Source organism: Lithobates pipiens, unplaced genomic scaffold, assembly GCF_037356315.1.
Source record: "Lithobates pipiens isolate NorthernLeopardFrog02 unplaced genomic scaffold, aLitPip1_a1.2 Scaffold_8, whole genome shotgun sequence".
In the NCBI taxonomy this organism is placed as follows: Eukaryota; Metazoa; Chordata; class Amphibia; order Anura; family Ranidae; genus Lithobates; species Lithobates pipiens.
The window spans coordinates 101,828,361-101,854,310 of NW_027507903.1; the positions used below are offsets into that span (position 1 = coordinate 101,828,361).

Sequence of the window (25,950 nt, forward strand, 5' to 3'; positions counted from 1 at the left end):
ACATGTAAGATACTCAGGGCACTCTTTCCTACCCAGTAGTTCAGGGAAGCAGCACTGGAGTGGGCAGCGATGTACAGTTAAAAACGTAAGCCTTTGTACACACATACCAAAAAAGTCATGTACTGGTGAATGCTGAACAGGCTGATATGTATTCAATAACTAAAAAGGGAGCATTTAATAGTACTTTATTTCATGGTGCTCTGATGTAAGAATTTTTCACACAGTTGTCTACCAGATTTAGAGTGTTTGCTCATTCAGTGCTGGCTGGTTTTATCTGCCTAGAAAGTTTACAGTAATTCTTTACAATTGCTAGAATGAGAACAAAAGAGAGGGTGCACCAGCCTCGTCCATTACCATCAAAACTATTTATTTAGAATAAAAAAATTCTAATATACTCACAAAGGTAGGTATAATCAGGCACAATAATACAATACAGTAACCGATTGCCAATGGCAATACTCAAATGATACCCATGAACTGGGAGTGAGGTTTACGCGTTTCAGCAGTAGAACCCTCTTCATCAGAGCCAGGCCCTATTATGCTTACCTTATTATGCTTACCTTTTTGAGTACATTGGAATTCTTTTTATCCTAAATCATTTTTTTGGTTATGCACAAGGCTAGTGCATGATCTCTTGTGTTCTTGTTGCAACCATTGTTTTTAAGGATCCCCCAATCTGAAGAGGGCAGTAAGGTTCATGCATTATCTGGAAAATTTGTGGAGGAACTTATGAGATGACACTTAAAATAAACGTTCTTCATGATTGACTCTGTTGATAGGGGACTGAAAGGGTCCTTGGTCCTTTAGCATTCTTTGATATTTAGTTATAGCCTTAGTGATTTTTATATCTGTTGTTTTATTCACCTACATGCTCAGTATTGCAGATTTTGAGTAAAAGCTGACTGTAACTACATGATGATTTACAGAAAGTTCTCCAATGCACATGCGTGAGATTGGCCAGCTGGGTTTGACTGGTCCTGTAGCCTTCTGAGGTGTGTGATGTTGCTGTGGGCAGGGGTGGCTAAGCATATCATCCTTCCCTAAGTGATGAATAAGGCTGATAAAGGTACTTGCCCCCCCCCCCAAAAAAAAAAAAAAACATTATTTGAAAATGTGCAATGGAGAGAGGAGAGGGTTAGAAGGAATCTATGGAGAAATTGTGAGTTAAGGTCCACTTTCTGGATTGTTTAGAATCTATGGACAAGAGCATGTTTAGACAAACTATCTCGATAAATACACAATAGAATAAAGTCATGGAGCTCTGAGGTCCTAGTGACACTATAAACTGCTTTATTAACATATTACAATGGTAAAATCATTTAAAGGTTTGATTCGCGGATCATTTCACCAGGTCACTTACTTTGTGGCAGTTTTGTATTCAAAACATTAGACTTTGTAGGGTAATGTTGTGCTGGTGAGATATATGTAGGCATTGCATGTATGTGAAACAATGTACATACAAAACCGGTAATCGGTAACTCTCAATTATGCAGATTTCACCTGCTTGCTATAATGTGTTGAACTGTTCAGGAAACACACTTTAAAAGCTATTCTTTATGTGGCATTTTAGAATTAGATTAACAGTATTTTTAAAATAAAAAATGGTATGTATAAATTTAAGAACAAGAGGTCTGTTATATTGACCTGCTCAATGATATTAGCGGGGAAATCTGAAATTTATAGTACGGTCTGTGCATTGAACATTCATTATTGTTTATTGATCCTTTGCTGCCATCTACTGACAATTAAGATTTACTGCCATCCTTGAAAATGAGACAATTGGTAAGTACCGCTTTGCAAAATTACTCAACATACTGTACATTCTCAGCAGGGACAAAGCCATACTTTGTGATTTAATACTTGAACACTTGAGGGTTTTTTCCTTTAATTGAAAAAAAGACTATTGACTTAGGAGTCACGATTCCATCATTGGTGCTATCATTCTTTCAAATTGATTTGTAAAAGCCTACTCTATACTCAAAGGACACCACATAACTGTAAGCCCTTGTACACACGGTCGGATAATCTGTCGGAATGTGTCCTATCGGACCGTGTCTTTGGATAATCCGACTGTGTGTGGTATGCATCGGACTGATTCCGTCGGAATATCCATCGGACCCAATTTTCCAACATGGAAATTTTTCCCGACCAACTGGGCCGATCAGACATACTCCGATCATGTGTAGAGAATTTTGATCGGACCAAGTGCCACGCATGCTCAGATCAAATTCCTACATCAAAGCTATTGGCTACTAGCCTGAATGTAGTCCCATCGTAACGAAATTACGTCATCACGTTATGAAAGATCTGATTTTTTGCCAACTTTGTCCGACCGTGTGTATGCAACAGTTTCGGACAAGATCCGACGGACAAAATCCGTCGGGCAAAATCCGACGGATTTGGCTGTGGAAATCTCCGACCGTGTGTACAGGGGCTAAGAGAAACAGTACAAACGACACTATCTGGCTGCAATATGATGTATTCAAGCAGCATTTACATTTAGCAAATAACACTGGATAACATTAATGTGTTCACATTGTGTGCACCTTTATCAGGTTATCATAAATATCATTCATTCATTCATTTATTCATAAATATACATCAGCTCCTGAAGGTTTTACCCCCTTCTTGACCAGGCCATTTTTTGCAATACGGCACTGCGTTGCTTTAACTGACTTTAACTGAAAATTGATGTCCTTTTTGCCCAAAAATAGAGCTTTATTTTGGAATTGTTTGATCACCTCTGCGGTTCTTTTTTTTTTCCTTGATATAAACAATTTTTTTTTAAAACAAACAATATGTTTTACTTTCTGCTATAAAACACATCCAATAAAAAAAATGTAAAATATTATAATCCTTCATCAATTTAGGCCAATATGTATTTGGCTACATGTTTTCGGTAAAACAAAACAATAAGCATATATTGATTGGTTTGCACAAAAGTTATAAAGTCTACAAACCCTGAGATAGATTTACGGACTTTTTATTTTTTTAATAAAGGATTTTTCAAAAACTGTCTCTTGCGTTTATTACTTTTTGACACCTTTTTGGTGAATGGGTAAGGGTACGATGTACCCGATACTCATTCACAGGGGAGAGTGGGATCTAGGGGCCCCCTTATTAATTGCTACTACCATAACCTACTATCAAAGAACAACCCAAAATAAGTTTTCCTGCTCCTAATGATCACAGTGATACCACATTTGTTGCCACATATGTATATGTTAGTTGTTGTTTGTACCCGTAGTACAGCCCAGAAACAATAGTGCACATTTTTCTTTTCTTTTTTATCCTACCTAAAACACACCGGCACTGATACTAATACTAATTTTAAAAAAAAGAAAATCCCATCCAAAAAATACTAATCCTGACCCTTGACCCTGACCCAAACACTAACCCTGGGGCTGACCCAGATCAAACCTTGATCTAGATATTTTTTATTTTTTTATGCAAAGCAGATTTTGCTGAGTTCTTTTTGCTTGCAGTTGACATGTCAACATATTACAAAATCTGTTTCTGCTCATCTATTTTTGTTTGCATTTTGTTTTTGTTTTTGTCATTCTGACCTTCTTTTATGTGTAAACAACTGTTACAATATAAACAATTAAAAAAACATCTAAAACATATAATACAAAATGTACAATGCTACCAATCAGTTAGATATTGAACCACATGAATGTATACAGATTTAATTATATAAAGCTTTAAATAAAACTATCATCTGTACTAATTTGTTGGTATAAATGATTTAAATGAAGAAGGTAGAAAACATTGTTCAGTAAAAAGACATGCGATTCAAGCGTTTCTGAAATCTGTTATTAATGTTAAACTGTCTAAAAATTTTCAAAATGGTGAGTGAATTGGGTCTTGTCCCTCCTGTTCTGGATTTGGCAAGCCTTCTCTACATTTTTGGTCATTCCTGGAGGCCCGCAACTGAAAACTCCCACTTTTTTAACCTGGAAAAAGAAAAATAATAGCATTAAAGTAATACTAAATATGCACTGTTTAATTGACGTTATCCCTTCTCTTTCTGTATATGGATGATGGCACTGTATTTCATTTTAATAAAAGAATATCTAAGTACCTTTTTTTCCTAATCAAAATACAGCTGTCATGTGACCCAGCTTTTTCTCTACCTGTCTGCAGGGAAACAGTGGTGGGAGGAGCTTCTAGCCCTCTAAAAAAAAATTGCCTTTGGCATGCAGAGTAAAAACTATTTTTAATTGCGAGTGGAAGTAAAATATCTGCACTCAGGTGAATCTATGCATATATTAGCTTCTGACCCTATGCCTAGATACTCGGCAAAATGGATATAGGTCAGTGATGGCGAACCTTGGCACCCCAGATGTTTTGGAACTACATTTCCCATGATGCTCCACTACACTGCAGAGTGCCAGAGCATCATGGGAATTGTAGTTCCAAAACATCTGGGGTGCCAAGGTTCGCCATCACTGATAGAGGTAAATGATAAAAATAAATAGTAGGGAAAAATAATCCTACGAATCACCAAGATCTTACCTCCAATGTTACCCATCCGAGTTCTAACCAGGCCCAACCCTGCTTAGCATTCAAGATCATACAAGATTGGGCACATTCAGGGTGGTGTGGCCATAGGGGGCCTTTACCCCAATGCCTATTGATAACAGTGATATGTATAATCTAAATGCTTTGCATAAACCACAATATTGTGGTAATATACAAAAACATAAATCAAAGTGCTTAAATCCGGAAATTCATATATAGGCATATATAGCAGAAAATACACTAGAACAGAATAAAAAGAGACCCACAAGCCATGATGAGAAAATAGGTGCCCTTGATGATGTAATTTGTGACAAAACTAGTAGGGTGGATACACACTACTGAGCATGTGCAAATGAACAGTGGCCATCTTTGATGCTGGAATTCCGTGTTGCTGTATCATGTGATACGCCGTTTTACTTCTGGACGTTTGTAAGTGCTTAGACGAATGAATTCCTTTTTATAGGTGGCTTTACTCTATGTGGAGTGTCTTTTATCATATGTGCATTGGTCCTGCTGAACTAATTCCCAGTGGTGCACAGGTTCCCTGCAAGTTGTGGATGTATATGCTGACAACGGACAGCAATAATCCTAGTGTCTCTGTGGATGAGTGAAGGCTGGAGAATGCGTCCTTCCATATATAAATAAACATATATACTGTATATATATATATATATATATATATATATATATATATATATATATAGCTACATATAGTAGGTGAGGCTGAAAAAGGACACAAGTCCATCAAGTCCAACCTATGTGTGATTATATGTCAGTATTGCATTGTATATCCCTGTATGTTGGGGTCATTCAGGTGTTTATCTAATAGTTTCTTGAAACTATTGATCCCCCCCGCTGAGATTACCACCTGTGGAAGGGAATTCCACATCCTTGCCGCTCTTACAGTAAAGAACCCTCTGCGTAGTTCAAGGTTAAACCCCTTTTCTTCTAATTTTAATGAGTGGCCATGAGTCTTGTTAAATTCCCTTCTGCAAAAAAGTTTTATCCTTATTGTGGGGTCACCAGTATGGTATTTGTATATTGAAATCATATCCGCTCTCAAGCATTTCTTCTCCAGGGAGGATAAGTTCAGTGCTCGCAACTTTCCTCATAACTAATATCCTCCAGACACTTTATTAGCTTTGTTGCCCTTCTTTGTACTCGCTCCATTTACAGTACATCCTTCCTGAGGACTGATGCCCAGAACTGGATAGCATAATCTAGGTGCGGCTGGTCCAGAGTCTTGTAGAGCGGGCGAATTATAATTTTATCTCTGGAGTTGATCCCCTTTTTAATGCATGCCAATAATCTGTTTGCTTTGTTAGCAGCAGCTTGGCATTGCATGCCAGCATGCCATTGCTGAGCCTATCATCTACTAGGACCCCCAGGTCCTTTTCCATCCTAGATTCCCCCAGAGGTTTTCCCCCCAGTGTGTAGATTTCATTCATATTTTTGCCACCCAAATGCATTTTTTTAAATTTTTCTACATTGAACCTCATTTGCCATGTAGTTGCCCACCCCATTAATCACCCACCCCACTCTTCAGCTCCTGGTACCCCTACAGGGGTGGTAGGCCTATATGGATAACTGCGGGTTGTCTCCCTTGGTGGCTTTTCCAGTGGTCTGCTGGTAGCCTCACTAGTTTCTCCAGCTATTCCACCAGACCAGGGTGCCCGAATCGGTCTCCTGCTCAGCACTTTGCCGATCGCCATATCCAAAGAACTGGTCAGTATCTTCCCAAAATTAAATCCATGCGGGACTAATGATGATGTCAGTGTCTCATGGTGTGGCAAAGGGAAGTGGCTGCAGAGGACCAGTCATACAGCTGAGAGGAAGCCATAATGGGAGCAGGTACAAGGAACAGGTCTCAAGGACAGGGTACAAAGGACGGAGTCCAGGACAAAAGCAGGAACAAAAGCAGGTTCAGGCAGGGACAAGGCTAGCAGACAGAATTCTGAGGCAATTTTACTAAACTTAAGGGATTGTAAAGTGAAAAAAATTAAAATAAAATAACAAACATGTTATACTTACCTCCACTGTGCAGCTCGTTTTGCACAGAGTGGCCCCGAACCTGCTCTTCTGGGGTCCCTCGGCGGCAGTCTCGGCTTCCTCCTGCAAGTGCGTCTCACGTTCATGCGAGCTCCCTTGCATGATGAGAAGCATCTGCAGGCACGCTCCCGTGATACAGCCAGCGGCTATAGCCGCTGGCTGTATCACACGGCCCCGCCCCCCTGGCGCTACACGTCAGTGGATGTGATTGACAGCAGCGCGAGCCAATGGCTGCGTTGCTTTCCATCCATCCACTCCAGCCAATCAGCGGCCAGACTGAACGGTGGAAAGGACGTCGGGGGACGAGTGTGGGACTTTCGAAGGGTGAGGTAAGTAAAACGGCTGTCCCGGCTTCCTCCTGCAGGTGCTTCTCACATTCATGCGAGCTCCCTCGCATGGTGAGAATCATCTGCGGGCACGCTCCCGTGATACAGCCGGCGGCTATGGCCGCTCGCTGTATCACATGTCCTCGCCCCCCGGCGCTCCACGTCAGTGGATGTGATTGACAGCAGCGCGAGCCAATGGCTGCGCTGCTTTTCATTCATCCACTCCAGCCAATCAGCGGCCAGGCTGAACGGTGGAAAGGAAGTCGGGGGACGAGCGCGGGACTTTCGAGGGGTGAGGTAAGTAAAACGGGGGGGGGCTGGGGGCGCCGGCACTGTCAGATGTTTTTTCATCTTAATGCATAGAATGCATTAAGGTGAAAAAACATTTACCTTTACAACCCCTTTAGTTTTACATTGAAAACAATTTTGTATTGGTGAATTTTGCAGACATGGTGTCAAAATTTGCCTCAGTCTATGCCATACTGCCTTTTTTTGATTACATTAATGTGAAAAAATCATATGGTTTTGCTGCCTGACAAAACTTTGTGATCATCATGTCACTGCTGCCATAGCAATCAATTTCTTTTGTGCTATACAAGGACAACACTAATCCCAACACTAACCCTATCACCAATCATAATCTCAACACTAATCCTAATGCTACCTAACCTTTTTGTAGCTATAACCTTACAGTAACCCTTTGTTACCTAACAAAGCCATGTCAGCGGTGTTGTCAACGTGGAAATAGAAAAGTAGCGATTTGCTATTTAAGAACAATTTACAAAAGTGAAGATTTGGTGGGGAATCATGCTGTGCTACATACTCTTTGCACCTAGAAAAATACTTTTGCATGAAGTTGTTGTAAGCAGTGTTAATTTTGGCAGCAAATTTCGATTCAGTTTTAGTCTTATGCCGTGTACACACGATTGGACATTCCGACAACAAAATCCATTGGATTTTTTCCGACAGATGTTGGCTCAAACTTGTCTTGCATACACACGGTCACACAATGTTGTCATAAATTTCGAATGTCAAGAACGTGGTGATGTACGACGAGCCGAGAAAATTGAAGTTCAATAGCCAGTGCTGCTCTTCTGCTTGATTCCAAGCATGCGTAGAATTTTGTGCTTCGGAAGTGTGTAAACACGATTGGAATTTCGGACAACGGATTTTGTTGTCGGAAAATTTGAGATCTAGATCTTACATTTTGTGTGTCAGAAATTCAGATGGATATACAGTACAGTAAAACTGCACATTTTAGAGTGGCCTTTTATTGTGGCCAGCCTAATGCCTCATACACACGATCAAACAATCCGGTGGAAAAGTCCGGCGGACTCAAGTCCGCCAGACAATCCCCCCGTGTGTAGGCTCTGGCGGACTTTTTTTACCCAAAAGTCAGACGGACTTAGAAAGTAGTTTTGCACTCCAATCTTTCCGTCGGACTCTCATTTCGGCAGACAATCCGGCCGTGTGTGTGCCAGTCTGCCGTACTTTTGAAATAAGCAGAATTTTCCCGCGCGGACGAAAGTCCGCTCATTTTGAGCGCGCCTCCAGGTAGCCAGGGCCAGCAAAGGAGGCGTCGCTGGCCCCGTCACCTGGTATGGACTTAAAGGGGCATCCCTACGCTGAAAAATTGGCGTGGGGTCCCCCTTAGGTCCATATCAGACCCTTATCCGAGCACGCTACCCGGCCGGCTAGGAAAGGGGGGACGAACGAGCGCCCCCCCTCCTGAGCCGTACCCCCCCACCCCAAAGCACCTTGTCCCCATGTTGATGAGGACAAGGGCCTCTTCCCGACAACCCTCCCGACAACCCCTGTGGGTGGGGGGCTTATCAGAATCCGGGAGCCCCCTTTAATAAGGGGGCCCGGATACCGGCCCCCCCACCCTATGTGAATGAGTATGGGGTACAATGTACCCCTACCCATTCACCTGTAAAAAAAAAGTAAAAAAAAAACACAACACACAAGGGTTAAAATAGTTTATTGCACAGCTCCGGAGGTCTTCTGTCCGTCTTCGGGGGTCTTCCCGCCAGACTCATCCACTATCTTCTGCTAGCTCTTTTGCTAGCAGAGGAGCCCGGCTTTCTTGTTCGCCGCCGCCCTCTTCTTCCGACTTCGGGGGTCTTGTCCCCCTCTTCAGGGGTCTTGTCCCCCTCTTCGGTTCTTCTTGCCGGGCCACCGCGCCTTCTTCTAGCTCTTTTACAGGCGGTGACCTGGTCTTCTGTCGCCGCTGTTGCCGCTGTCGCCGTCTTCTATTCTTCTCTTCTTCTCTTCAGATGTTGCCTCATCGTTCTCTCCGCTCACAATGACGGGGACACGGCGCACAGTGACTTATATAGGGACATCACCGGATGATGTCCGGCGAGAAGACCCCGAAGACGGACAGAAGACCCCCAGAGCTGTGCAATAAACTATTTTAACCCTTGTGCTGTGTTTTTTTTTTTACAGGTGAATGGGTAGGGGTACATTGTACCCCATACTCATTCACATAGGGTGGGGGGCCGGTATCCGGGGGCCCCTTATTAAAGGGGGCTCCCGGATTCCGATAAGCCCCCTGCCCGCAGACCCCGACAACCAACGGCCAGGGTTGTCGGGAAGAGGCCCTTGTCCTTATCAACATGGGGACAAGGTGCTTTGGGGTGGGGGGGCGCGCGGCAACCAAGGCCCCCCCATGTTGAGGGCACGCGGCCTGGTACGGCTCAGGAGGGGGGGGGCGCTCGCTCGTCCCCACCCCCTTTCCTGGCCGGCCGGGTAGCGTGCTCGGACAAGGGTCTGATGTGGACCTAGGGGGGACCCCCATGCCGATTTTTCGGCATAGGGATTCCCCTTTAAGTCCATACCAGGTGACAAAGCCAGCGATGCCTCCTTCGCTGGTCCTGGCTACCTGGATATGTGCTCAAAATGAGCAGACTTTGCTCCGCGTGTGTGGGCGAGTCCGTTCATTTAAAAAATACGGCGGATAGTCTGGCGGACTTAGTACGCCGTATTAGTCCGCTGAAAAAGTGCCGTGTGTGGGTAAGTAGCTCGTTCAGAAAGTCAGGCGGACAGTCCAGTGGGAAGTCCGTCAGACTAAGTCCGCCGGATAGTTGGCTACGTGTGTACGCGGCATAAGGCACACCTGTGCAATAATCATGCTGTCTAATCAGCATCTGGATATGCCACACCTGTGACGTGGATGGATTATCTCGGCAAAGGAGAAACGCTCACTAACACAGATTTGGGCAGATTTGGGAACAATATTTGAGAGAAATAGGCCTTTTGTGTACATAGAAAAAGTCATAGATCTTTAAAGAGGAGCGCCACCTGCAAAAAAAATATTAAAAGTCAGCAGCTACAAATAATAAATGGACACTTACCTGTTCCAGGGTCCAGCGATGTCAGCAGCAGATGATGAGCAATCGCTCGTCTCTCGGCTGCCCCCGCCGCCATCCTCTGTCAGGGAATCAGGAAGTGAAGCGCTGTGGCTTCACTGCCCGGCTCCCTACTGCGCATGCGCGAGTCGGATTAGTGGATTATACAGGTATCTGCATCCCCCTCCTCCCTGAAAGGTGCCAATTGAGGCACCGGAGGGGGGGGAAGGTTCCAATGAGCGGAAGTTCCACTTGAGGGTGGAACTCTGCTTTAAGTTCAGCTCATGATAAATAGGGGCAAACACAAGAGTGTTGCATTTATAATTTTGCTCAGTGTATAAAATAATATGAAAAGTGGTTGGAGCAAAGCTTCAGAATGGGAAAGATGTTTTTATTACAAATTATGTGAGCAGACTGCAGTTCCTCTTTAAGAAACACTTTAACACTCAAGCTCTATTCCATAGTGTACAGGTATAATAGCCAAAGCTTTTAATACATATGCCTTGTGTATTATATTGTGTCCTTTCCCCTGAATTACTAAAGGAGTAGAGCATGTTCACTTTGCAATGGCATTTTCACTTAGTAAGTAAGTAAATGTGGCGAAATTGTGTTTTATCCAATCCAATCATGTACTTGCAATTATTATCTATTTTATCTATTTTTATATATTGTTATATTATTATTATTTAAACTTTTATGGAGTGAGATTGGATATTTTTTGCAAAAAGAATTTTCATCATATTCACAATACTTAATAAAATGAATCTTGCAAAGACAACATACTCAGTAATTGTATGAATTTGTCTCTTACATCTCTTTTTACATGCTGTATATCAGCAGCTCATGCATTTAAACACTGACCACATCATTTATAGAAGCTTTATGTACTAGCTTGGCAAGAACAGAGATAACACTAAAAGCCTGTAACAGCAACTTTATAGGCTATGACAGGGGTCACTTACATACAGACTCCGCAGAAAATGGTTAGTGACAAGCAGCTAATTACATGTAAGAGCTTATATTTTTCTTGTAGTCAGCAACAAAACAAGACAAGCCTTTGTGCAGCAATGTTTTAGAACAATATTATGTTTATTAGATTACTGAATATTACGATAACTCAATAATTAGTTCTGGGTGTTTATTAGCTTTGCTAGCATATAATAATGTGTCAGAGTAAACTAGCAAATTATGGTAATGGATTGGTGATGGCTATACGCAAATTAACAATAAAATACATTTCAGTAAACACTTACCTCTGGATGAACTTCCTGCAGAGAAATGAAAAATGGCACAAACTGCGGCCTTCCAAAATGGGTGATAGATCGTAAACCAGTAAATAAGCTGCGATTTAGGACTCTCTGGAAATGACGCTCACATATGTACTACAATACAAAAGGATGGATAGAACCGTTTGTTGCAAAAGTTGCAATTAGAGAAAAAAAATATATATTTTAGGCAGTTGTGAAGATATGCTGTAAAGAATGGTATCAATGATCATCAATTTTATATGAAGGTTAAAACACAGTCAATAACTGAATCGGAAACAAATGTGTAAAAGGCTCAAAACTGTGTGAGGTACAGCCATACTCTGCTACTAAGGCAAGGTTGTGGAAAACAGTTTCATGTCACAGGTCATACACCATGGCAAAACTAAGCACAGCAAAAAGACACAAGGTAATTATATTGCATCATAAAGGTTTCTCCCAGCCAAAAATGTCAACGCATACTGGGGTTTCAAGATGTGCTGTTCAAAGAAATGGGCAACGTTGAGGACTGTAAACTTAACCACTTGCCGACCAGCCATCATCATTATACTGCGGCAGGTCGGCACGAACCAACGAAGCGTCGTAGTTGTATGTCGGCTCCTTTAAGTGGGATAACAGGCGCGCACGTGCCACTGGAGGCAGAGGCGCGTGTACTGCCGAAGCTGCCTGTGATCACTCGTGGCCGGTGGTCATCGCAACCTCCGGCCACGAGTGATCACAGGCACGAGAGGCAGAACAGGGATGTGTGTAAACACACACATCCCTGTTCTGCAAGGAGAGGAGATGCAGATCGTGAGGTCCTAATAGCTAGGAACCATGATCTGTCATTTCCAATTGTCAGTCCCCTCCCTCTACAATTAGAACACACACCTAGAGAACACAGTTAACTCCTTGATTGCCCCCTAGTGTTAACCCCTTCCCTGCCATTGACATTTATACAGTAATCCGTTTATTTTTCTAGCACTGATCGCTGTATAATTGTCAATCGTCACAAAAATGTGTCAAAAGTGTCCGATGTGTTTGCCATAATGTCACAGTCACAATAAAAATTGCAGATCGCCGCCATTACTAGTAAAAAAAAAAAAATAGTAATAAAAATGCCATGAATCTATCCCCTATTTTGTAAATGCTATAACTTTTGCGCAAAACAATCAATATACACTTATTGCGATTTTGTATTACCAAAAATATGTAGAAGAATACATATCAGCCTAAACTGAGAAAAAAAATTGCTTTTTTAAAAAAAAAAAATGGGATATTTATTATAGCAAAAAGTACAAAATGTTTTATTTTCAAAATTGGCGCTCTTTTTTGTTTTATAGCACAAAAAATAAAAAACATAGAGATGATCATATACCACCAAAAAAAATCTCTATTTGTGGGGGAAAATTTGTTTGGGTACAGCATTGCACGACCGCACAATTGTCAGTTAAAGCAACGCAGTGCCGTATCCCAAAAAATGGCCTGGTAATCGAGCAGCCAAATCTTCTGGGGCTGAAGTGGTTAATGCAGCAGATGAAAGATACATCATGCTTACTTCCCTTTCAACACTGTAAGATGTCAAGCAGTGCCACACATCTAGCGGAAATCAGTGGGACCCATGTACACCCATCTACTGTCTTTAGAAGTGGTCTTCATGGAGGAATTGAAACCAAAAAGCCAAACCTCCAACAAGGAAGCAAGGCTAAGCAACTCTACTACGCACAAAAACATAGGGACTGGGGTGTAGAAAAAGGGCAGCAGGTGCTCTGGACTGATGAGTCAAAATTTGAAATATTTGGTTGTAGCAGGAGGCAGTTTGTTTACCGAAGGGCTGGAGAGTGGTACAATAATGAGTGTCTGCAGGCAATGGTGAAGCATGGTGGAGGTGTCTTGCAAGTTTTGGGTTACATTTCTGAAAATGGAGTTGAAGATTTGGTCAGGATCAAGGAGTCCTGGAAGTTATGGTTTGTTCCCCCATAGAGCCCTGATCCTAACACCACCAAGTCTGTCTGGGATTACATGAAGAGACAGAAGGATTTGAGGCAGTCTATATCTATAGAAGATCTGTGGTTAATTCTCCAAGATGTTTGTAACAACCTACCTGCTGAGTTCCTTTAAAAACTGTGTGCAAGTGTACCTAGAATAATTGATGCTGTTTTGAAGGCAAAGGGTGGTCACACCAAATATTGATTTCTTTATTCTCATTCACAATTTATAGAATTTTTCATACCTGCTTAAAACTTTTGCACAGTAGTGTATATATAAATAAATGGAATAGAAACTCTGTACTAATCAATATAGTCCATGCCCAAGAAAAACACTATTTCTCCAGTAGTCCATAAGGTAAATGGGGACAAGCTTTACAGACATTACTTGAACACAATTTATTCAAATGGGCACAGACAGTTGTGGAAACTTCTCACTTTCTCTATGGTCATCAGCACAGGAACTAAGGTAAAATCTCCTAGACTTGGACACAGTTGGATATAAAAGAAGACAGGGTTTTTAATCCTTTCCTACTCTAACCAAAACCCCCAAAAATACATTTGACAAACATCTTGACTCTAAGATCCCATGCACACTATTTGATTTTCTGTAGATTTTTATCCTTAGATTTACCTAAATCATGTAGTGCTAGGGCCTGCCGGATTGCATACAAATTGAAACTCTTAAGGTATGACCTCATATTATATGGTTTTGGTAAATCTGAAGACAAAAATCTGCAGAAAATCTAATAGTGTGTATGGGGTCTAAGTCTATGTTCGCTAAACTTGGGGAGGAACTTTAGGCTGTATTCTTCTCAGTGATTCCTTGTTGCAGATTGCATTACGTAGACAAGTGTATAGCAACCACCGTTTGTATAAAACTGAGAAATCAACAAAAACAAAAGGGAGATCTTGCTTGTAAATAAAGGGGGTACAGAGGATATTCATACTCCTGGTACTATGTGATGATGCGCCCACTTATGTTCAATGATGTGTCTAACGTCAGATTGATGAACAATCAAGTTTGTGTACTACCCATCCTCTATAGACATCCCCTGCCTGGCAGTACTCAGAGAAAGAATAAATCTACCAGGTTTAATCTTCCTAAACAACTGCTGAGATAAGAACTCATGCTGAAGTACATGGGATGTAACGTGTAGGGTGGAGTCTGATGATGTGCAATTCAGGAAGCATATCATACACTGGTACACAGAGGCGTGGTTTGATCACTTCTATCCTTAAAGTGTTATTTTTATCTGTGGGTTTAATAAATTTAAGGATTTTACACCACGCATGGTTTTTATTTTTCTCTGAGTTTAGGCTGGCAGTAAGGGGATCCCTGAGTGCTATCATGCGTGCATCCTTGAGATGGGTCATTTATTTCAAAGGTATAAAATGTTTATGACCTAAGTTTATGACACAGGTCATATATACAGGACGAGACCCAGACCAAAGGAGTGCACAAGGTGGAGTTTGTGTGTTCCTATATTTCAGCATGGAAAATAAAATAAAATACATTCAGAGGCTTTTATGTTTATTATAAAACATAAGTAGGCTTTACTTTGGAAAAGTGGACATTCTAAGTCGCTTGATAATGTCCTATTGGACGAAACAAGTCAGGGGTGGAACTGCTAGTGCAGACATCATGCCACTGTTCGATCCCAGGTCAACAGTGGCTTTACATGTAAGATATCCATTTTTTTTATATGTTTTTAATGCTGCGTGGATTTATAATAAATACTACACTATCAAATCACTTCTTGGGCTCTTACAGGCATTTTAGTGCTAAGATTAGCTCCTGACGTTAAAAAAGTCCAGCAAGCAGCATCTTTGGGGTGGTTTAGGAGTGGTGCATACACCACTCCTAAAACGCCCGCCCATTAAAATCAATGGGCAGCGCTGCCAAAGCGATTCGGCAACGGTTATTTGCAGGTGCTTTTAACCCCCTTTTGACCCCTTTGGGGGGGTTAAACGTGCACTGCTAGTGGCAGCAAAGCACCACTTATACAGCAGTAAAGTTCCACTAAAATTAGTGGCGCTTTACCGCTACCGCCCCCACTGCCTCAGTGTGAAAGTGCCCTTGGTGAGATTTTTTTACCCCAGCTTTGACCCAGTGAAGAGTGTTTCCCTGAAGTGGAAATTGAGTCAGATCTGCTTGCCTGCATCTTGGATATTGGTCCTAAAGACTCAGGCATGAATGCTGCTGTAAGGGGCAGTCATTCCATCTGGTGAGTGTTGACTCTATGGGGAGGTGATGGCTGAACTCTGAACACTTACATTAAAGGACTGTTTCTTCATGTGGGGAGGCTTCGGATCTTCTCATCACTATTTTGTTTTATTTTGGTTTACATCTTTCATGGACTTGATAATGTTTGAGTTTTATATTACTCAACTCCATAAAAGCCTATGGGGTTGATTTACTAAAGGCAAATCCACATTTGGAAGTGCACTTGGAAGGGCAGTCACTGTAGATCTGAGGGGAAGCTCTGAAATGAGCGTAAACTCTGCTGATTTTATCATCCAATCATGTACAAGCAAAAATGCTGTTTTTTACTTTCTTTTCATGTCCCCCTCAGATCTACGACGACTGTAGTTCCAAGTGCATTCCCAAATGTGCTTGCAGTGCACTTGTAGTGCAAAGTGGAGTTGCCTTTAGTAAATAAACCTCTATGTATCAATGTACACATAGGCTTTTAGGATCATTTAGGAGCTGATATGGTTAGGGGAGGTTCAACCTCCCTCAACCTCCCTCTCCTGAACGTAGAAGAATCATGTTCACAATAGGAACGTTTTGACCACCTGCAGCAAATCGTGGCAAAATCATGGTAAAATCATGGTAAAATTGTGGCACAATGCTGCAGCATTTTCCCACAGCTGGTGGTTAAAGTATGCTCTGTGTACATGAAGCCTAAAGCTACTGCAATTTTTTTTTAACGTCCAGTGGGCTTGGGGTCTTAGATAAATATAATCAGTGTAATTACATATGGGCCAAATTATAGTACAATACAGGGACATTATAGGAACAGTAACATGCCTATTTTTATCTACAGTAGTGCTATTTTTTTTTTAAAACCAGCAAACTAACTTTTTTGTTTGTTTCGTTAAATCATTGTCTATAGACTGCATATAAAATAATAATCATTTTTGCAAGACAATGATACCAAAAGAAAGCCTTGTTTTCCTGAAAAATAGGTACATGTATTACCTCAATATATTAAAGCCTAACTCCAGGTTTAATATGAGTTTAAATAATTCCGCCCGCCTCTCTACAACAGCCAATCAGGACTTTTTATTCATTCATAAAAATTCAACATCTCCTGTGAATGACTAAGCAGTGTTCATCCCAACTCAATTTTGCTCCAGGAACAGGACAGAAATCACCATCCCGCTACCAGAACCCAGTGCTGTATACTGTATGTAGCTGATGCTGCATACAATATATACAAAACTGACAGCAGGCACATTTCTTAGCAATGGAAATAGTTTGTTGGGCCATCTTGGTTCAAACACACTGTTTAAAGTCATAGTAAACTTGGGGTTCAGCTTTAAGTAAATACAAAGTCATTGCCAAATAAATAGGCCCATGAAAATGTAAAAATTGCTCTGGTCCATAAGGGTTTTACAAAGATTGGCTAATATACTGGGAAGTAACTATTCCTCTGTAGAAAATGCAGCCAAGGGGGCGCATGCGCGAAGCTCACAGTGATGGTCGCTCCTCACTAGGGCTCCGCATTCCCCGCCGTGCTTCCGGGACTTAATTCGCTTACCGAAGCGAGATCTCAGCTTCACATAGACCGGGACCGCAGCAGGCAACAGTAACGCTGAATCGGTGATGGTTCTCACCGGCCACCAAGGTAAATCAAAGCCAAAACCAATCAAAGAGGCGCTCGCCCGGGCTTCCTCCAAGATGGCGGCGAAGGCTCAGGCACAGCAACAGCGTGACAGCCCCTCACACTCAGCAGATCTACATAGCGACGAGGAAGAGGATGACATCCCTGCTCAAGGTGATTTTACTACAACGTCCGCCTCAGGTATGTCACAATCTGACTTTTTACTACACATGGAAACCATGCTCAAGAAAGCCCTTAAGACTACCTCTGACCAAATCACTAATAAGCTGACACGAGAGATCAGGGAACTTGGTCAGAGGACTGCTGATCTCGAGACCCGGGCTGACGATATGGAGCTCACTCTCCGTGAACACGCACAAGAACATATGTCACTACGAGAAGAGAATGCCATGCTGCTCTCCCGTCTCGAAGACGCAGAGAATCGCTCCCGTAGGTCGAATTTGCGCCTACGGGGCATTCCGGAGTCGGTAGATGACCTTCAGGCATTTACACTGGCCTTGTTCCAAGAACTCTCACCTTCAATTCCTGTGGAGCGTTTAGAGTTTGACAGAATCCACAGGGCCCTCACTCGCCGTCAGGCGGATGGGCCCCCGCGTGACATAATTATCAAGTTCCACTTTTTCAGAACAAAGGAACAGCTTTTTGCTTCTGCTCGCAATAAGGACAATCTCGCCTTCCAGGGGCATTCTTTCCAATTATTTACTGATTTGGCCCCCCTCACTATTGCTAAACGCCGTGCCATGAAACTGCAGCTACAAATCCTCACCCAGCACCAAATTAAATACAACTGCCGTTTCCCTTTCGCTCTCCAATTTTTCCACAAAGGACAGCAACATATTGCTTCTTCACCTGAAGCTTTACAGAATTTGTTGGAATCTCTCCATCTGACCCCTCCAGTTCAACAGTCGGACACTGTCCTCCCACGCACCCCGGCTCGCCCGGGTCCATACCCTTACGTGTCTACCCCTAAAAGAGACATTCGCGAACTCCCGACTCCATCTGCAATTCGGAAGGGTACCCCTCTGCGCATTTCTTCAGCAAGTTATGTCAGCCCCAAAGTTTTCGTGCCCCGTTGAACTGCTGGTGGTCGGCCACGACAATTTTCTTCGCCCCTGGAGGGCTACTTGAACTTGCTTATTCCCAGTGTTGGATATCGTAACATTGCAAGTCCCTACTGATGTCCGGAGATTATTATTTTTTCTTTTTGTTCATAGTCTTCCTATATTAATACAGTATCCATACCCGTTATCTTTGTCCCTCCCCTTCCCCCGTTCCCTCTTTCCCTTTCCAGCCTTCCCTCCCTTTACCTCTCCCTCCCATCCCCTTCCCTCCTGTCTCGTTCCCTTCCCCCTCTCCCTTTCCTTCTCCCTCCTAGGAGGGACCCCTATGCGAACTGTATTTGATATTTCTATGACTGCTTGATAACTTTAATTGTTTATTTGCTATGGTTACTTAGAAGGTTATATAAAGGGATCTCGAACCTGTTCTCACCTTTTCTTCGGTGCACGGTGGGGAACTGTCACTGCCCCCCCCCCCCCCCTATACTCCAGTACACCCTCTGCCTGACCTGATTTTGGGCTGGGGAGACGGTGTGCACCCTTGTCGGGCGTTATTGGTCTGACTTGTTTTAGTTTGATGGTTCATGTATACGCCTTACGTGTACTTCTTCTCTTTTCTCATCTCTTTTCTTCTTCTTTTCACACCTCCACCTTACTCCCCCCCTTTTTCCTTCCCTGCCACCTTTCTTGGGCGACTTGTGCGGCCCCAGGATTATATAAGCCCATCTCCCCTTCTGAACGACTATGGCCCCCCTGAACATCTTGTCCTTGAATGTCAAGGGGCTTAACTCCCCTAGCAAGAGAGTCAAAGCATTCCGCTCTTTTGCATCCTTGAAGGCAAGTATAGTTGCACTTCAAGAGACCCACTTCTCCTCACACAATACCCCAAAATCTTTCTCCTATAAATACCCACAAGTCTATACCGCTTCGGCGGCGACTAAGTAGAGAGGAGTTTTACTAGCTCTACACCGTTCACTGTCCTTTACCCTTGCCTCTGAAATTAAGGACCCGGAGGGCCGATATATAATTTTGGTTGGTCTTATTCAAGATACAGAGGTTACTCTCGTTTCTTACTACGCCCCGAATAAAAACCCTGTTCCTTTCTTTTCCCACCTTTTTCAAACAATCAAGACCCACTCTAGAGGCACCTTGCTAGTATGTGGTGACTCTAACATGGTAATCCACCCTCATCTAGATAGGTCCCCTTATTCCTTGGAACAGTGTTCACTTTCGTCTCATTTTCGCTCTTTATTACAACAGGCCTCCCTTCTTGATTCCTGGAGAGAATGTAACCCGGTAAGGAAAAATTTCACGTTCTACTCTAATCCACATAATTCATTTTCCAGGATTGATCACATATTTGTACCAGTTACATCCTCCCCCATACTTCTCCAATCTCATATTCACCCAATTCCCTGGTCTGATCACTGTGCTGTCATTACTACAATCTCCTCCCTGATCCCCCAATCTACAGATAGGACTTGGAGTATTAGTGATAAGCATCTTGCTACTCAATCATTTTGTTTAGATATCCAAACAGCCCTAACAGAATATATTCAAAATAACGCTACGCCGGGCATATCCCCTATCCTCCTTTGGGAGGCGCATAAGCCAGTGATAAGGGGTAAATGTATTTCAGTCGCCACTCACCTTAAGAAGGATAAACTCTTGAAAACTCAACATTTAGAGGCCAATTATAACAAGTACCTATTACAGTTCCAAGCTTCCCCAACTGCCGCTCATAGATCGATCATGGAAAAAGCGAGACTAGAACTAGACCTAATCCTGGCAGAAGCAGCGGATAAAGCTATCCGAAGTTCTAAGCACAACATCTATATTAAGGCCAATAAACCTGACACTTTCTTAGCCTTACGCCTTAGGAACCCAGAGCGAGCGTTTAAACCTGTCCAGTTAAAAGTTGGCAAAAACACTCTCACTAGCAACCCGGTTAAAATAGTCTCTGAGTTTAGCAAAAACCTTGCTAAATTATATGAATCTGCTACTCCCTGCCCCAGGGAAGTGGCCGATTCCCTATTTCAAGATCTTCAGATCCCCGCCCTATCCAACACTAGCCGGGACATTATGGAATCCCCGATCTCCTCGCAGGAAATTCTTAGTGCTATTCAGACCTTGAAACCACATAAATGTCCGGGTCCAGATGGTCTTTCCAATTTATATTACAAAAAATTTGCTGATACTCTGGCCCCCTTATTGGCAAGTGCCTTTAACGCTATTCTTAAAGATGGTTCCTTCGGTAGAGACACGTTGACTGCAATCATTTCAATGATCCCTAAACCTAATAGTGATAGTACGCTGTGGTCTAATTAGAGGCCTATATCCCTTTTAAATACCATTATTAAGTTATTAGCCAAAGTACTTGCCCAACGTCTCACTCAGTTTATAGGCAACCTGATCCATAAGGATCAGGTGGGTTTTATCCCTAGAAGACAATCTAGCGACAATATTCGCCGAGCTGTTTTACTGCAGCATATTGCTAGGTCCCGTAAAATTCCAATGCATCTCCTTTCATTGGACATTCGAAAAGCTTTTAATACCCTATCCTGGCCATACCTACAATGACGCTACTACCCAAGTTGCTTTATCTTTTCAGAGTACTCCCGGTTGCGATCCCCCCATACTTCCACCGTGTTATGCAGAGTCGGATTTTTAAGTACATCTGGGGGTCAATAAGACCTAGAGTCTCTAGACAGACCCTGTTCCGTCATAGGATGCAGGGTGGTTTGGGTGTTCCCAACCTCAGGCTCTACTACTATGCAGCGCAATTAGCTCAATTGGCCTTATACCATGCAACCACTGAGACACCTTTATGGGTTAGTCTTGAGATTGTAGATGCCCACCCCCTGATTGTATCTAATTTGCTATGGTTACCATCTTCAATGAGGAAGTCACTTAATAACCCTGTTACCCGATTCTCAGTGGGATTGTGGGACAAGATAAAAGCTACATATAAATTACAATCACCCCACTCTCCTCTGCTTTCCTTTATTGGTCATCCAAGTTTCGCCCCCGCTTACTCAGACCCCGCATTATTTGATGCCTGGTCCAAAAGAGGCCTCACTAGAGTGTGCGACCTGGTATTTGGTAATGCGATTAAAAAATTTCCTGATTTGCAAGCTAATACTAAGCTTCCTTTTAAGGAGTGTTTCCGGTACCTTCAAATAGCCCACTTTGTCCACTCGATCACTAAATCATGCACTGCCCTAGATAGCTTAACCCCTTTTGAGAGAATCTGTAAGTCAGACCCACATTCTCATGGCATCATATCTTGCCTCTACTCCTATCTTTCCTCCTCCCAATATCCCCTCCCGCAATATATTAACTCTTGGTCCCAAGATCTCTCTCTTACTCTTGAACCCGAGGACTGGGGGAGGGTTTGGCTCAACACTAAAACTGCTACACAAAATATAATTGCAGCTGAGGCCAATTATAAGGTATTAATGCGCTGGTACCTGGTTCCAGCCAGGATATCTAAGTTTGTGCCAAATTATTCCCCAAATTGTTTCCGTGGTTGTAATGAGCCTGGCACTCACCGCTAATATATGGTGGACATGCCCGTTGGTGGCTGAATTCTGGAGGCATATTTTTGGTATCCTATCCAGGCTCTCGCAATGCATCCTACCTCCTGACCCAGCGGTTGCTCTGCTAAACTTAGTACCCTGCAAGTTCAGCCGATCCCAAACACGGCTCCTCTTGCAGGTAGTCACGGCGGCAAAGCAGACTATTGCAAAGGCCTGGAAGTCTGCAGCCCTACATGTCACTGAAGTTAAAAACCGGGTCACTCAGGCTATGATTCACAGCAAAATTGAAGCAACTATCTTGGATAAACTCCCACTTCATAATAGGATTTGGCAGCCTTGGGTGGATCACTTCCTACCCCCAAACTTTGATTCTCATCTCCTAGTGCCATAGTCTTAGGTGTGGTTTTTCACCTAGGGACCCCCCTTTTTAGGATCCCTGGGGCCGCAGAGTCGTCCATTGTCCCCTTCTCGTCTTCTTCTCCCCCCCTATGCCTCCGTACTCCTTTTCATCCCTGTACTTCTTCTTGTCTTTACCTTCTCTCTATTCTTTCTCCTTTGTTGGTTGACTTTATTAGTCTGCATCTTATCTACCTTTGTAATTACACTAAAGTAGGGTAAAATTACTTCGTGTGGTTTCTGCTCCCCAGTTGTGGGATTGATACACCCTACCAGGGGATCTCCTGTTGGTATGACTCCCCTTTTAGTTTATCTTAGATCCAGGGTAGAAATGTCTGTTGTTATCATGTTTCGGTGGAGCTGCTGGATCTTGAATGTTTTCACTTGTTTAATTTTGCTCCCTATGTTGATTTCGTACTGTTACCATTGGCTGTTTGTTGTTGCTATAATTACTCACAACTGTACGATTCTTTATGTTTGTATTCAGCTGTCCTTTATACTCTAATAAAATATTTGAAAAGAAAATGCAGCCAAAAACATGAACTTGGCTCTGGGCATGAAAAGATTCTGGTATTCTACAGATTATAGACTGCATTCTTACAAACTGGTTTAGCCCCTTGACTATGTAAATGTCAGAATAAATTGGCTTTATTAAATAGATGGGGTTAGTAAAGATTTCTAAGGTAATATAGTAAGGTGATGCATATAACAATGTGCAGTGTCCCATACCATCCAAGAAAACTAGTTGTAAGATGAAGGATCTGCATAAGACTCCATGCACACTGGGCTTAAAAAAGTATCGTTCCCTTGGCAGAAAAAATCTCATATAGAGCATTTTTGTACACAGGTTTAGGCTAGTTAAGGAATGTTTAGTGCCTTTTTTCTGCTAGAAAGCTCCAATCAAAAACACAAACCAGAAGGTTTTTTTTTTCCTGCCTCTAAACGCTCATCTCAAAATATGCCTCTAATCATCCTAATATGCATGGACACATAGGATAACATTGAGCTGCATCTACAGGCAGAACGCAAAACTCTTGTGAAAGCAGCAATTTTTAAGCCAGTGTGCATGTACCCTTATATTAACCACTTAAGCCCCGGACCAATTTGCAGCCAAAGGACCAGGCCCCTTTTTGGGATTCGGCACTGCATCGATTTAACTGACAATTGCGCGGTCGTGCGACGTGGCTCATAAACAAAATTGGCATCCTTTTTTTCCCACAAATAGAGCTTTCTTTTGGTGGTATTTGATCACCTCTGTGGTTTTTATTTTTTGCGCTATAAACAAAAATAGAGCGACAATTTTGAGAAAAATGCAATATTTTTTACTTTTTGCTATAATAAATATCCCCCAAAAATATATAAAAATACATTATTTTCCCCTCAGTTTAGGCTGATACGTATTCTTCTACATATTTTTGGTAAAAAAAATTATGCAATTTGTGTGCAAAATGCAAAATGCAATTAACGATTAATGATTGGTTTGCGCAAAAGTTATAGCGTTTACAAAATAGGGGATAGTTTTATGGCATTTTTATTAATATTTTTTTTTACTAGTAATGGTGGCAATCAGCGATTTTTATTGTGACTGCAACATTATGGCGGACACATCGGACATTTTTGACACATTTTTGTGACCATTGTCATTTATACAGCAATCAGTGCTATTTAAATGCACTGATTCCTGTGCAAATGACACTGGCAGTGAATGAGTTAACCACTAGGGGGCAGTGTAGGGGTTATGTGTGACGTTATGTGTTTTTTTTATTGTAGGGGGACATGGCCTGGCATGTAAGGTAACTGATCGTCTTTCCTTATAAAAGAGAACAGATGATCGGTGACAGCCACACTAGGAAGCAGGGGGTGAGGTTTGTTTAAACAGACCTCTCCTCGTTCTTCAGCTCTCTGACCCGATCGTGGGACACCAGCAGCGATCAGGTCCGTTGGTCCTGCGGCCACGGTCATGGAGCTCAGGACCGGGTCGTGAGTGCGCTGCCAGCGGTGCGCTCCCGACCCATGGGTGGGCACTTAAAGAGCCACATACAGGTACATGATTGTGCCCAGCCGTGCCATTCTGCTGACGTATATAGACGTGAGGCGGTCCTTAAGTGGTTAAAGTACAGCTACAAAAATTTTTTCTCTCCTTAAGCCATTTATTTTGGAAAAAATACACAACTCATTTGAGGATTACTTTACCACTATATTATTCTTGACTGTGTATGATCTGTGAAGTAATTTATTGAAACCTGAATAAAGAATGATGTTGGTAGAGGACCATTATGTGCTCATTTTGTTTAAAATACTATAATTTTTTTTTTAAATCAACTTACATTAGCAGTTCTATGGCACTTTGTAATGCAACTTAATTAGTTATATTATATCAAGAGCTATTTTTACTCCATATTTATTCATCATCTCAAATGGTTTTAGAGAATGGTGTTCTGGAAAGATGTAAGAGTAATGCTAGTTTTCTAAGGTAAAATTGCAGTAAAATGACTTGTAAGTACATGTCTGTTATTTTACTTTTACACAATCTTGACAGGAGTAAAATAGTTGCACGGCAGTTCAGCAATGAGTATTAAACATCTTTTTGACTCATCACAGATTCATAGACATAACATGAAAAAAAACTCCTTGGTTACTGGGATCTTCTCTTTAGATTCCTCCCACCAAAATTTTACACCTAAAATAGCAGGATGAGTGAGATGAACACATTTATATTTCAACTTGGCACCCCTGTTAACCACTTACCAACCAGGCCAATTCTGACGCTTCGCTCCTACATGTAAACATCATCATTTTTTTGCTAGAAAATAACACAGAACCCTAAAACATTATATATATGTTTTTTTTAGCAGAGACCCTAGAGAATACAATGGCGGTCATTGCAACTTTTTATCTCACATGGTATTTGCGCAGCAATTTTTCAAACGTTATTTTTTGGAAAATAAACAGTTTCATGCTTTTAAAAAAACAAAAACAGTAAAGTTAGCCCATTTTTTTTACATAATGTGAAAGATGAAGTTCCGCAGAGTAAATAGAAACTAACATGTCACGCTTCAAAATTTCACTCGCTCGTGGAATGGCGCAAGATTTCGGTACTTAAAAATCCCCATAGGCGATGCTTTACATTTTTTTACTGGTTTCATGCTTTGAGTTACAGAGGAGGTCTAGGGCTAGAATTATTGCTCTCGCTCTAACGTTTGCAGCGACACCTCACATGTGTGTTTTAAACACCGTTTTCATATGTGGGAGGGATTATGAATGAATGAATGAAATACTTGTATAGCGCACAATGCGAACTGAATCGCCTCTAGGCGCTGTGGCGAGCTTTGATCATCTGCTAAAAGAGGAAGGTCTTGAGTTTTTTCCCAAAAGCCAGGTGATTTTCTTCCAGGCGGATGTTGATTGGTAGAGCATTCCATAGCCGAGGCCCTTGGACAGCGAATCTCCGATCCCCCTTGGATTTATACTGGGCTTTGGGCACGAGGAGGAGGTTTTTATGGCTGATCGAAGACTGCGGTTTGGTGTGTAATGATTTATTTTCTCCATTATGTCTTATAGCGTTTGCTTCTGCATGCGAGCACACAAGGACAGGGGCATTTTCATTTTTTTTATTATTGTTAAT

At 42.2% G+C, this 25,950-nt stretch overlaps 1 protein-coding gene across 1 annotated transcript in view; it reads right to left on the reverse strand.

Annotated features, from left to right (window-relative positions):
• Window positions 1–1,273: 1,273 nt before the first annotated feature.
• LOC143963684 (dual oxidase 1-like) overlaps window positions 1,274–25,950 on the reverse strand; it is a 246,905-nt gene continuing 222,228 nt past the window's right edge. The window contains exons 33-34 of the mRNA XM_077473400.1: window positions 11,503–11,631; window positions 1,274–3,956 (exon numbers count right to left, since the gene is read on the reverse strand). Of these exons, the coding sequence (XP_077329526.1) occupies window positions 3,834–3,956; window positions 11,503–11,631 (252 nt within the window). The 3' untranslated portion in view covers window positions 1,274–3,833. The remainder of the gene's footprint in view (window positions 3,957–11,502; window positions 11,632–25,950) is intronic.